Source organism: Zootoca vivipara, chromosome 7 (genome assembly GCF_963506605.1).
Source record: "Zootoca vivipara chromosome 7, rZooViv1.1, whole genome shotgun sequence".
In the NCBI taxonomy this organism is placed as follows: Eukaryota; Metazoa; Chordata; class Lepidosauria; order Squamata; family Lacertidae; genus Zootoca; species Zootoca vivipara.
Window position 1 is genome coordinate 39,224,560 of NC_083282.1, and position 13,052 is coordinate 39,237,611.

The 13,052-nt window shown below is 45.3% G+C and overlaps 1 protein-coding gene across 4 annotated transcripts in view; it reads left to right on the forward strand.

The window, feature by feature from the left end:
• Positions 1-13,052, forward strand: part of SSBP3 (single stranded DNA binding protein 3) — a 170,592-nt gene that overhangs the window by 155,690 nt on the left and 1,850 nt on the right. For 2 of the 4 annotated variants that reach the window (XM_035123053.2, XM_035123055.2), the window contains 8 exons: positions 3,333-3,421; positions 3,545-3,593; positions 5,071-5,106; positions 5,932-5,986; positions 8,028-8,098; positions 10,181-10,259; positions 11,530-11,558; positions 11,996-12,097. In XM_035123053.2, the coding sequence (XP_034978944.1) occupies positions 3,333-3,421; positions 3,545-3,593; positions 5,071-5,106; positions 5,932-5,986; positions 8,028-8,098; positions 10,181-10,259; positions 11,530-11,558; positions 11,996-12,097 (510 nt within the window). The remainder of the gene's footprint in view (positions 1-3,332; positions 3,422-3,544; positions 3,594-5,070; positions 5,107-5,931; positions 5,987-8,027; positions 8,099-10,180; positions 10,260-11,529; positions 11,559-11,995; positions 12,098-13,052) is intronic. The other 2 variants (XM_035123054.2, XM_035123056.2) reach the window with 1 other exon arrangement.

Genomic DNA, 13,052 nt, shown 5'->3' on the forward strand with positions numbered 1-13,052 from the left:
GCTGCACAATGAGGCTTTTCTGTAGTGTCCAATCCAATCTATTGAGGTACCTGTATCACATGGGTTTGATACTAGAGATGACCAGCTTGCCACATGTGCACTTCAGAAAACAGTTGCAGGGGAACCATAACCAGTAGCCACATTTTAGTGAGGTCCCTTGCACTTTCTGAAACTTCTTCTGGGATTAGCACATTATCTGTGCAGTGGCTCAGTTCAGACAGCCTTCCAAGTCATGTTTTTGGTTCAGTGTTTGAAGGAACACCATAGAAAACCGACTACAGATTCGACACCAGAACCACAGCACACCACGAGTCCCTCACGAAAACTGATACTAAGAAAATGTCAGCATACCAAGGGATGTAGATGTCAGAAAAGCTGCTTGCTTCTTTCCCCTCCATCTCCTATGTCATTTTTACTAATGCTATCAGGTTTGTCAATTTCAGCAACTGTGAAATCGTAATTGTTTAAAGTGTTGAACTAACACTTTAAAAGGGGGGGACGTGCACAAAACGTTTCCTTGGGTTTCCTTGCAAATCGCTTTCATCCAGTTATACCCTGTGAAAGTTCTTTGGATCTGCAGCTGCAGCAAAAGTGTTGACCCTTACAAACACCAGTCCTAGGTAGCCACCTGTGATAAGTCAGCCCAGCACTTAAGGTTCTACTGCTATTACCGGATTAACCTCAGGGTCAGCAAGTGTAAGGAGAAGGCTTTAAGTCAGACCATCTGTTTTCAGGCTAGGACTGGCAATAGCTGAGCAAGAGGCATAGGCAGGTGCAGAAGGAGGGCTTAGACTTGGAGAAAGTGGGCAGCATAATAGTTGCCTGCTATTAGGAACAACTTTACTCGAAAGGTCTTGATAACTCTGTGACAGCATCGTTGCAAAGAAAACAATTGGAATAGGTGCAGTATGAGCCCACCTTTCAATCTTCTGCATCTAATTTACACAAATGAATCCTGTTTATCATAATACATCAGCCTTCGTCTACCCAGGACCTTCAAGTTGTTGCCCATTAGCCCCAACCAGCATGACCAAGGAGCGGCCGAAGTTGTAATCAGGAGACACCCAGGTTTGGAAAGGCTGTTCAGCATAGCATCTGAAGGAGAGTGGAAAAGAAGAAGATAAATAACTGATCTGGTGCAAAGTATGAACTTGTCCATTAGAACGTCAGTTGAAGCCACACACCTCCAGGAAAGCAAAAGGAAAAAGAAGAAAAAGTCGCTTGCATAATCATTCTGGCAAGCTTAGATTCCAATAGCTTTGTTATCTATTTTAATGGTCTGGCACTGTTAGTGATGGGTACAAAGCTCTTGATAGTCCCTTATGTGTTATTATAACAGCTTGCATCTGTTACAGTTGCATCAGCCAAACAAAGACTGCTTCAAAACTTTTGGATGTGCTGTACAACTTGGACAAGCCAGGTGCTTGCCATCCCCACCAAGTGGTGTACTTAAGAGTGATTTCACTCCATTAGAGTTGTAGTTGCGTAGGCATCTGCAGTAGTAGAATTTGCAGCTGTTGTTAAGTGTAGGTACATGGAGTCTTTCTAAAGCCGTGCATGAAATGTGTGTAGATGAGCATTCCCCGTGTCTAGCTCTTGTTTACCTTGCTAGGGATGCGGAGTTGGGGGGGGGAATCCTTTTTTGCCCCTTTGGTACTTGCTTCTCATTCCAAAATAGCATTGGTCCCTGTTCCCAGCCAATAAGAGTTTAAACATGCCATTCATGAAAGTGTGAGGAAGGAGCCATTCCCCTTGTCCCGTGTAGGCAGCTGAAGTTAGTGAGGCAGGTGAAGCTCTTTGATTTGCCTTTAAAGGGGGGGGGGGGTTTGTGACTATCCAGGATGCCTAGTATTCAGCCAAGCAGTTTGTTTGCTTGCCAAGACTGTACTGATCGGCTAATGATCAGCAGATCTGTTGCCAGCTGTGACTGCCCTCTGTCAGGAGAAATGGAAGGCCGAAGTGTTTCGTTCAAGAGTTGAGGGTTCCTGAGAAACCCTTGCAACAAAATCACAGCAGAGCTCTGCCTCGTGTGCAGCGAGCAGCTCTTCCAAGAGGGTAAAAGCGTCACTTATAAACAGTATGTAAGCCAGTTGCAATTTTGCTTTAAACTCATTTCAAAGAGGAACCCGCTTTGAACCACCTCTCTGCTTTGTGCAGTCTACATCAGACCCTGCAGGGCAGCCATGTTTGGAGGGGAGCCAATCAGCCAGCCAAATGTCAGCTGTCTTTCAGGAACCAAGAAAATCGGAATCCGTAGCTAGATTTATGACTTCAGAGAGGTGGGGAGGAAGCAGCTTCTTCAGGTGTTTCAGCAAGTGCTCACATGTAGACTTCCACAATAAGCTGCCTTTTCATCCCCAGCCCTTAATCGTTAGCTTTCCGTGGGCTTCGCAGCTGTGACAGATTGGCGCCCTTTCTGTCAGATTTCATCTTTTAGATCTCCTTTGCGAAACAAGTGGGACCTAGTACAGTTCTGTAGTATCTCACGGGTGGTGAATTTATGCTCTAACTTTGGTCTGTGTTGGGGAAACTGAAAGAGTTTGCCAGCCGTGTTTAATGGGCGAGAAGTGACATTTTCTGGCCTAAGAATTGTCTTCTCTTTCTTGTGCATGAACACCAATAAAGATTTGCGCAGTTTTGTGACTGGCCAGCTTTGCTGTTTTGTAACTGAATGCTCTTTACTTAGAAGCTGTTGCAAACCTTTGTGCTGTCACTATTCCCCTTTCTGAACACCCCATCACTTGCTCATTGCCTTGTCTTCCTTAAAGCAGAATCTTTCTCAATTCTGCCCACCCCACCCCACATTTTTTTCCTGCTTCTTTCCATGCAATTCCCCCACCACAACACTAAGCAAGCAATCTTAATTCTTTCATGTCTACCTCTCCTGTTTGGCTTCCTGTGACAAGGTGGTGGGGGAAGCCTCCCTTTTTCGGTTTTGTTTGTTTGTGTTTATTACCTTTCAAGATAACCATCTTACATACCCTTTAGGTGCAGCTACGGCTTCCTTGATGATCTGCATTGGCCAGTGCCAGAAGCCTTAGCCCACTGGGCATTCCTGGTACACTCCTACCATGAGATGGGAATTTGGGCGGCTTCTAAGATTTTCTTTCTCCCCTCCCCCCTTTTAAAAATAATCCTTTGCCTTGTCAAAGAGCAAATTGAGAGATGCCGCCGTCCTGTTTTACTTTTTTGAAGTAGCTAATTTGCCTATATGTTCATTATCATCATCTTTTTTTTAAATTAAAGTTCATTTTCACAAACTAACCCTCTCGTTTTTGTTTGTTTTTTTTCCTTTCTCTTTTCTTCTCCGGTTTCCCTTCTCGTTATGGTAGACTGATCCTTGGTTATCATTGCAGAACTATGGCGGCGGAATGAGACCTCCACCCAACTCTCTAGGGCCCGGCATGCCTGGGATTAACATGTAAGGCACCTGCCATGCTGCTGGCTTTCCATTGACGTTCTTACAATTCTAGATGTGGAAATCATTTTGGTTTCCCATTGTTACTCTGTACATGCTGAAGGCTTGTTTTCTCTCAAACTCCAGGGGTCCAGGAGCTGGTAGACCATGGCCCAATCCCAACAGCGCTAATTCAGTAAGTGTCCGTTTATTAGAATGCCTTTGCTCTTGTAAACGTGGCCCTCATAATTTAGTTTTCCTGTAGTACTTGAATTCCTCTCATTTGCCGTCTTCTGGCATTCTACTGTACGGGTGAGTGGGGACAACCAGACAAACTATGCCTACACTACAGCCACCATTCCAGTCTCCTTTCATGAGTTGGAGGGAGAAAGTCTGAATCAGGGAGTCTCCTGTACACATGGGTCCCACTTTCCAACCATAATGTGTTGCTGAGAAATGGCTCTTTAGGCGAGCATTCGCATAACGAGCCAATCATTTACTTTGTTTTCTATTGGGAAATCCCACTGCGTTCCCTAATAAAACAAGGCCAACAGGAGGAACACCACATTTTCCTACTATATATCTACACCGGCATGATCTCTCCACCCCGTCACCCTCCCCCAGTTCTCCCTCCATCTCTGATAAGTGCTACCGGCCTACCCCTTTTCTGCCCATTTTTGAACCAGTTCCACTCCCCTTGCCTGAATCTAACCAGTGAGTTAGTTGGTCAACAATGCCACTGCATGAGCCCGCGAGGACAGCCAAGGGAAGGCATGTGGGGCTGAGCTGAGGAACTTCCACTGCTGGTGCAGCCGCCACCTATTTCTCCTCCTCCTTTTTTCGCCCTCCTCTGGTACCGAGGCCTAGGCCAAGAGTGAAGCCTATGATGAGGCTGAGGCCGGCATCAGCACCAACTCCTCTTCTTCCTCCACCAGCTACTGCAGTGGCGAAACTCACTCGCTCAGCCCTGGAGGAAGCCAAGGTCGTCTTCCTCCTCCTCCTCTTTTTCTTCATCCTTGGCGTCTCCCTCATTGTCCCAGCAGCCAACCTAGTTGGCACTCTGTGGGCTTGGCTCTGACATGTTCTTTGCCGCTCAGGGACAGCGACTTGGCCCCCACCTCAACGACTGAGAAAGAGTCAGTAGAGACTCTTGCGTGTTTTCCTACCCCAGAATATCCAGCTTCTAAAATGGGTGGGGAACTGTCACAAGTACAGGTATCTCCCTGCTTCAGGCATTTGCCATCCAATGGCGGCTAGGGGACAGAGCTAGTGTGCTCGTTCTCACTGCCCTCCCTTGTCTGCATACTTAACTGATGTGGAATCTTTTAAGAGCGTTCCTGAATCTCCATTGAAATGTGTTGATTGCCCTTCCCAGTGGGATGGTGGGATGTGCTCCAGTGTCCCTCTGCTCCTATCTTGGGTTCTCTGAACATTAAAAAAAACACAGTAAGACTGAAATGACGTTGTATATATTGCGTCCATCTCCTGGACACAGGTAACAGTTGTTGAGACCTCCAGGTATAGGGCAGTCTATAAATTTATTATTATTATTATTATCATTATCATTATTTTGTATGGACTCTTGGCCTACAGAGTCATCACCTGTAGAATTAATTTCCCTGTACAGTTGGTATATTTCATCAAGTAATGCCTATCCTCTGATCTTCTTGCAGATTCCATATTCTTCTTCATCGCCTGGTACATACGTGGTAGGTTTATATTTCTTTATGGGTCGTGACATGCCGGTCCACCATACAATTCGATATTTTGGTGTTTGCGTGCACACAAATAGGAATCCTGGCCCAGGATACAATTGCCTACAGGGACTTGGTTCTGTGTCTCATGTATTTGCTTCTGCGGTGAGGCCAAGAATTCTAAAAAGTCTGAGCTACATGGTTTCTGAGGAAGCCCCTTTCTATTCCTCCAGACAATGCGAATAAAGCATGTTAAAAGCCCCTCCCCCCACCAGTCTTGAACATGCCTCAAAAGTAGGGAAAGAAATCCCTTAGCGACCCCAGCTGTGCGAATGATGCAGTGGTGGCGTAACTGTGTTTAAGGGGTCTTGAGAAAGCATTTCTGAAGTTTCGCATGGTGATTGCAATTTGCGTAAGTGTCGCCGGAGAACTTTGAATGCATACTCCTCTAATTGTTCTGGAATGAGATTGTCCCATTGGCACATCTAAGAAGTACATTGCAGCGTTCCAAGTTGCCCATGTCTGTTTGCACCTTCTGCAGATGTGAAGGTTATAGAAAGAATGCCCCCTGTTAACTACCCTGGCAGATAGACTTGGTATGTGCTCCTTGCACAGATGTGGCCCGCCCCCCACTTCTCAGTAAAACCTTCATTTTTCCTGAGGCTTAAACAAAGAAATTGCACTTTGGCTACAAGAGTGCATCAAAGGTTTTAGCAGGAGATTAATGCTTGGCTGAATACCAAGGTGAGACATTGTTGCTGACAGCAGCAGGATCTGGCTGACCTATTGCAGGCTATGTTATCACAGTGGTTCCTGATGTGTATTTAATCTTGTCAACAGGGGCCCCCTGGTGGCGGAGGTCCTCCTGGAACACCTATCATGCCTAGCCCCGCAGGTAAGGGTGAAAGAAGGCAGCACTAATTTCCCCCCATTTTTTTATTTTTTTATTAAAAGAGAATTGAGAGCCCAGTAATGGTTGGGTTAGCGTAGCAGGTTTCCTTTTCTGCTGGATTTTATTTAAGGTCGCAACAACAACAATCTGCATGCTACCGATGCACTGTTTGGCTATTGATTGGGCGCAGCTGCTGTAAAGCAACCCGACTCTTTTCAAAGGGAGAGGTTTCGTCTTCAGTTCCTCTTTCCCTGCCCTCGCTGCCAGCCATGTGCTGGTGGCTTTTATTCTGCCAGGGCTTAAAACATGAGAGAGCACCGCAAAAGGGGTATGAGAAATGGGGTTAGCGGGATATTCGGCTGCACCAAAAGCCTTTCCTGAGGGGTGGGAGGCAGCTTGCATCCTGCTTCGGCCTTGAGCTCCCAGTAAGCCATGTGAAAGAGGTCGCTGCATCCCTGGATGAATTATCCATGTGAAATTCGACACCAATGTGTCGGTAATTTTTTTTTTAACCACCTATTTTTATGTTGGTAGATAAGGAAAAATCTTATGGGGGGGGGATTTGTAGAAGTTAACTAGGAACATTCTCTAGATATCCAAAAGAAGTTTAAAGAGGGTTATTATTGTTGTTTTTAAGCCAGTCCCACCCACCTTAAAAAAAAAACCAACTTCTTTAGGGCTGTTCTATTCTTGGGTTGTAGGGACACGGGTGGCGCTGTGGGTTAAACCACAGAGCCTAGGGCTTGCTGATCAGAAGGTCAGCGGTTCGAATCCCCACGACGGGTGAGCTCCTGTTGCTCGGTCCCTGCTCCTGCCAACCTAGCAGTTCGAAAGCACGTCAAAGTGCAAGTAGATAAATAGGGACCGCTCCGGCGGGAAGGTAAACAGCGTTTCCGTGTGCTGCTCTGGTTCGCCAGAAGCGGCTTAGTCATGCTGGCCATATGACCCAGAAGCTGTACGCCGGCTCCCTTGGCCAGTAAAGCGAGATGAGCACCGCAACCCCAGAGTCGTCCGCGACTGGTCCCTTTACCTTTTTATTCTTGGGTTGCCCAATATTAGCACCAGGAAGGCCTACACAAATCTCTTTTTGTTGTCAGGATCAGTGTTGTTTTGTTGCCATATTTGTACTGGGAGTAAAACGGTGCTCACTCCCCAGGAGGCTGAGTAAAACTCCCTTCCCCCCCCCTTTGTGTATTTCCCTCATAGTAAAGTGGGAGGGGAAGAAGAGAGAGTGTGTGTGTCAGTGTTGGGGCTGGTGAATATTCCTGATAGGCCTGCAAGGGTGATTTACTATACATTGTATGTGTCTGTGGCAAGAATAAAAGCAGGGGGAGTGGTGGCTCTGGGGAGGTAAGCCATGCCGCGTGTATCTCTCGTGTACCACAGCTGCAGGGGTGGAGCTTCAGTGTAGTATTACCACTGCCTTCCTGCTCTTGCATTTATATGAGAACTCTGACCTACATTTCAGACTAGGTCATAATAAAACAATCCATATGTTAATGTAGGCACAACTCCCCTCGCTCCCTCTCCCCCCTCCCTTTATTCTGTCACCATGGACTGCTTGTAATTTGTGTATTTTTGTTTGTATTCTGCCCCTCAATTAAACACTTGTCTCGTGGTGCTTTCATTATTAAGAAAAATATTGGGCTTTTGTGTTTTTTAAAAATAATAATAATATTGTGGCTAAATGTCATCCATGTGTTTTGTTATTTTTTAAAAGATGAAATATGATGTTGTAGTAAGATAATTGCATTGGCTAATTTTGAGGTGTTACGTGACACATGGCAGCAAATTATCTTTCTACACCTCTCCTGGCAAGAAAGCCCCAATATTCTCGGTTAGTAGCAGAATTCTTTTCACAGTTGAATTTCTGTGATTAAAAACTTTGTGAATCTTCATTAAATACAAATTAGCCAGAAAATGGTGGTACTTAGAGAGAATTTTAGGTGATAAAATACAAAAGAATGATTTCAAGTGGCATGAGTTTGTTTTAATTAAGAAATGAATTAATCACCCTGACTTAGTGGGTTTCACTGTTCTACAGATTCGACAAATTCAAGTGACAACATCTACACAATGATTAATCCCGTACCGCCTGGAGGCAGTCGGTCGAATGTAAGTCTGCTTTCTAATAATTTACATATCAGATACCATAACAAATCATAATTAACTTCATCAGTTGAGGGTAAAGCAGTTTAATTGATTTCAGCCATTTGTTACAAAACAGAAATAAAACAAACCATCAAAAAGTGATTAACTCTTCAGCGACTTTGTTAATTTTTTACGCTTATTAAAACAGCGGCGTTCACGCAGCTCTGGTCAAGATTGTCATGCACATTGCTGGTTAGAGGGATCGCATTTAAAGGGGACACATCTGACGCCCGGGCCCTTCTTCACCTTTTACTCAAGCTGATCTCAAAGAGATTCTGTTAAGATTACCTGCCAGATTTTTGTCTTCAGGACAATGCCAGCCCAATATTTCAGATAAGAAGCTCTTATTGGGGAAGGCCAGCTCTTTCCTGAATACTACTATGTTCAGACCTAGTTTTTCAGACTGAACCAGTCTGGATGATTGCTTAAAGTGTGTCCTGTCCATTTCTCCGAAAATGTTGTCCAAAGAGGATGGAATACAGAACAGAGAGGAGGCAGAGGAGGAGCAAACACTTAAATCTCAGTTTTTAATTTATGGGACGTTAGGAGAAGCAAACTTATGATTGTAAGAATAAAAAAACAACTGGGGTCTAAATACAGGTGTTGTGGCTTAATCCATTAAAGCTAAAGAAATCTGGTCCTAGCCAGTATTTGGGTAGAAAACTGTCAAGGAATCCAGTGTGTGCTTCCCTATGTAACTTGGATGAAAGGCAGGGGTACAATTAGATGACATGGAGCCTAAAGAAATCTTGACTGGCAACTGAAACATTTTGGCAGATGAGATTTCAGAAACCTGGATTAGTCATGTTATTAGAACTTCCACCTCTTGCACTACTTCTGTCACTTAAGGGCAGGATTCAGCAAATGAGCCCTACCAGCAGAAGCCCATGCATAGACTTCCGCTAGCTTTCCCCCCTCTCCTCCTTCCATGCCCACAAAACTGGCTCTGTGGGGATCAGGAAAACGCCCATAAGTACCTGCAAGGGGAAGAGAGGGCAGAGCATTCATTTCATCAGGCAAGCAGAAAGATTTGTGCTAACGGAACAATTTGCTTAATGCTTAATGTTGAATTCCTCCCTTGGTTTGCACATGGGAAGTTGGAGGTGACTTTTATATGGACCCTGCATATAGTAGTAGTTTGTGATTGAAGGGTTCCAGACTGCCCACACATGGTGCTGAAGTAGAGGGGGGCAGCAAAATTTCTGCACAGCTGAGAAGCACAGTAGTTGTGGCATGGCCGGGCATAGGCCATCCAACAGTATCAGATGCCCAGACAACCATGTGATAAGTTGGACACCAGCTGCTCCATTTGGCTATCCACTTTGATCCAAAAGAGAAGAGAAGAGAAGAGTTCCCTGCAACTTCCTTGACAGGATTGAGGCTGCCCACAGGAGTGGTACAAGGTGCAATACAGTGGTACCTCGGCTTAAGTACACAATTGGTTCCGGAAGTCTGTACTTAACCTGAAGCGTACTTAACCTGAAGCGAACTTTCCCATCGAAAGTAATGGGAACTGGATTAATCCGTTCCAGACGGGTCCGCGGAGTACTCAACCTGAAGCGTACTTAACCCGAAATATGAGTGTAATTGGTTCTGGAAGTCCGTACTTAACCTGAAGCGTACTTAACCTGAAATGAACTTTCCCATTGAAAGTAATGGAAAGTGGATTAATCCGTTCCAGACGGGTCTGCGGAATACTTAAACTGAAAGTACTCAAACCAAAGCGTACTTAAACCGAGGTATGACTGTAGATCAACGGCTTCTTAGAAGAGAGAGGGTGTATTTCAACACCTCCTCAATTTGGAAGACACATACCCAGTGGGCGATGGTGGGTTTTCAGTGCAAACTGTTGTTTCCTAAAGAACTTTTCATTATTTTGTGTTTAAAACAGAATTCAGAAAACTTGGTTTGCAGAGCATTGCTGCCATTGGTGTTCTGAAGCATCTATCTGCCAATAGACATACAAGCTAATATATTGGATGTTGGATATTTTATAATAAGAGCGATGTGTTGTAACTGACAGCTCTTTCTTTCTTTCTTTCTTAGTTCCCCATGGGACCTGGCTCAGATGGCCCAATGGGAGGCATGGGTGGGATGGAACCGCATCACATGAATGGCTCATTAGGTAAGACTTCAGCAACATTCAGTGTTTTTTGGACTATCTTCTCACGGGACATCTCAGAACCAGCAGTGATCAAATGAGTTCTAGTTGCGCATTTTGTCATTTTAACTGTGTGGAATGTGCAATCACAAACACGTTTTAACATTTTTCATGTACTGGCTGAAAACATTGCTTTCTGTTCATGTGGTATGCAGGATTTTTGATTGGGGGATCAACATCAGGCAGTGGAATAGTTGTTTAAAATATGTATACTGTAATCTGTTTGGGTCCAGAATTAGAGTGCCCTTAGTACAGAACCTTGGGAGGACATGCAGTGAACCACAAGTTGCTTTGATTGTTGCTTTCTGCAGTGACCCTGGTGTAGGGTTACTTCGGGTGTATTGTTGAAATTAAAATAGCAGTCACCCAGGACCCCTTGCAAGGCGGTGGGGTGACCCTAGTCCTAGCTAGCCTTTGTCCTGATATTCTGCAAAATTCTGTAGCAGATGCTTTCTGTCCTCAGAGCTCCTGTTGGCTGATGTTTGCTTTCGGCATTTGTTTTTGTGGTGCGGATCCTGTTTGTTTCCAGAGCTTTGGGACTTGCTCAGTGCTGGTAATCTGCAAAGCCCAGTCTTGTGAGGGCTTGGCCATTCCCAACACACTCAGCATAGGAAAGTAGCCAGGGAGCAGGGACTGCTGGTCACAGGCTTCGCCAGACTCCTGTTGATGGATAAAAGCGAAGCGGCAGCATCAACCTAACCGTGGCACGAGTGTTTTAATTAAAGCAGCAGAAAGACCCATTAACCTCCTATGTTTGCCTTATACATCTTGCTGAAGTAGAGGTGCTATACTCCATCTTGATCAGTGTCACGAAGCTCGCGGGAGGGAGCCGAGGCCGTAGCAACTCGATTAGGCCATTACTCTAGTGCCGTGCAGGAAGGTGAGCCGGGGCTCTGCTCCCGGGAGTTCTGCATGCAAAGGAATGGCAGCTGAGGCAACCCCAGCATGTCCCTTTCTGGAGGCAAATGTTAAGAGGTTTGCATTAGCCCAGCTGTGACCTGCAGCTCACTAATGTACTGCCAGCTGCTTCCGGGAAGGCCCAGGCGGAGCTTTTTGCAGCCGCGTCTTATTTCTGGATGATGGTTCAGGAACCGGACACTTCAGTGCAGAACAACGGGGGCGGGGGAGTGGGGAGAGCTGATTGCGGGGACGACCCTGATTGAGAGCAAGGAAATTGACTATCCCCCACTAATAGCCTACCTTTATTTTCTTTCTTTTGTTCTTCTTTCACAAGGGTCAGGAGACATAGATGGACTTCCAAAAGTAAGTCTGCATTCTTAGACGGGGCCATGTTCTTTTGTTCTTGCTTTCATGGACAAAATAACAAATATGTCAGGGGGTTAATATGGGACCCTGGGGGTAGGGGCAGGGAGGGAGTACTGAGGCTCTACCCTTGGTTGTATTAGGGTGGCAGGAAAGCTTCTTTGACTTTTCTGCCCTCTGCTCACCAGCGCAAGGACATTTTCTCCCTCTCCCCCCCCCCTTTTGCTCTTAGCTCTGTGAGGGAGTCATCAAACACAAGTCATTTTCTCATATATATATTTAGCTATCCGTGTGATCTTTTTTCCATTGTAGAACAATATGTTTTTGTTGCAGTTGCTAGTACGCAGCATACTCGAAAAGACACGCACTCACTTCTTGCATGTGTATCTCTGTGTGGTCTGTTGTTTCTTTTTTAAAACAAAAAAAAACCCCTGCAGAATTCTCCAAACAACATAAGTGGCATTAGCAATCCTCCCGGCACTCCACGAGATGATGGTGAACTGGGAGGCAACTTCCTCCATTCCTTCCAAAATGACAATGTGAGTCATCCTTACACCAACTCTTCATGCTAACCGGGGTTTGAATCACAGAGTCTGTTAGGCTCTTTCAAGCTATTTCTGGGAAGGAATCATTGATATTTGCAGAGATGGGAGAGGGAGGGGGTGCTATAAAAGGGTGGGGGAATGGAAGTAGACAGAGAAAAGTCAGCTTTGGAGCTGACAAAACTTGGAAAAGGTACACAGAATAGCATACAGTGGTTACATCGGGTTACAGACGCTTCAGGTTACAGACTCCGCTAACCCAGAAATAGTACCTCGGGTTAAGAACTTTGCTTCAGGATGAGAACAGAAATTGTGCTCTGGCAGCGCAGCGGCAGCAGGAGGCCCCATTAGCTAAAGTGGTGCCTCAGGTTAAGAACAGTTTCAGGTTAAGAACGGACCTCTGGAACGAATTAAGTTCTTAACCCAAGGCACCACTGTATTGAGACGTGACATACCTTTCAAAGACAAAAACCGAGGCAATTAAAATAGAGAAAAGTAACCATGGTTCGCTTGTCTTGCTAAGCCATGATTTGCTTGGCTTAACTGTGCTTTGCTTGCATCTCTGAACCACCCACTCCAGCCAACTAATTATGGTTTGCCTGGGGCCAACAAACCAGAATGTGAAACCATGGCTTTAAGCTGGCTTATGAAGCTATGCCTACAAAACAAGAGGCAGGAGCAGTTAGAAAATGAACCCAACATTGGACAGCACAAGCCATGGTTACTTGACTCATTTGTGAGGGTCATCCTGGTTTGATCAGCAAGCTTATTAAGTTGGACCACCCAGCAATGTAGTTACCACTTGGAAACACTATTACAATCAGCGGGCAAGCAGCAAATTAATATGTATGGCTTCCACGCACTGTATATGTGTGTGTGAGTGAGTGATCACATCTAGCAGTCTACATGTCCATTTCATGCTGTTTCCATAACAGTGATTTCAGTGAATGTG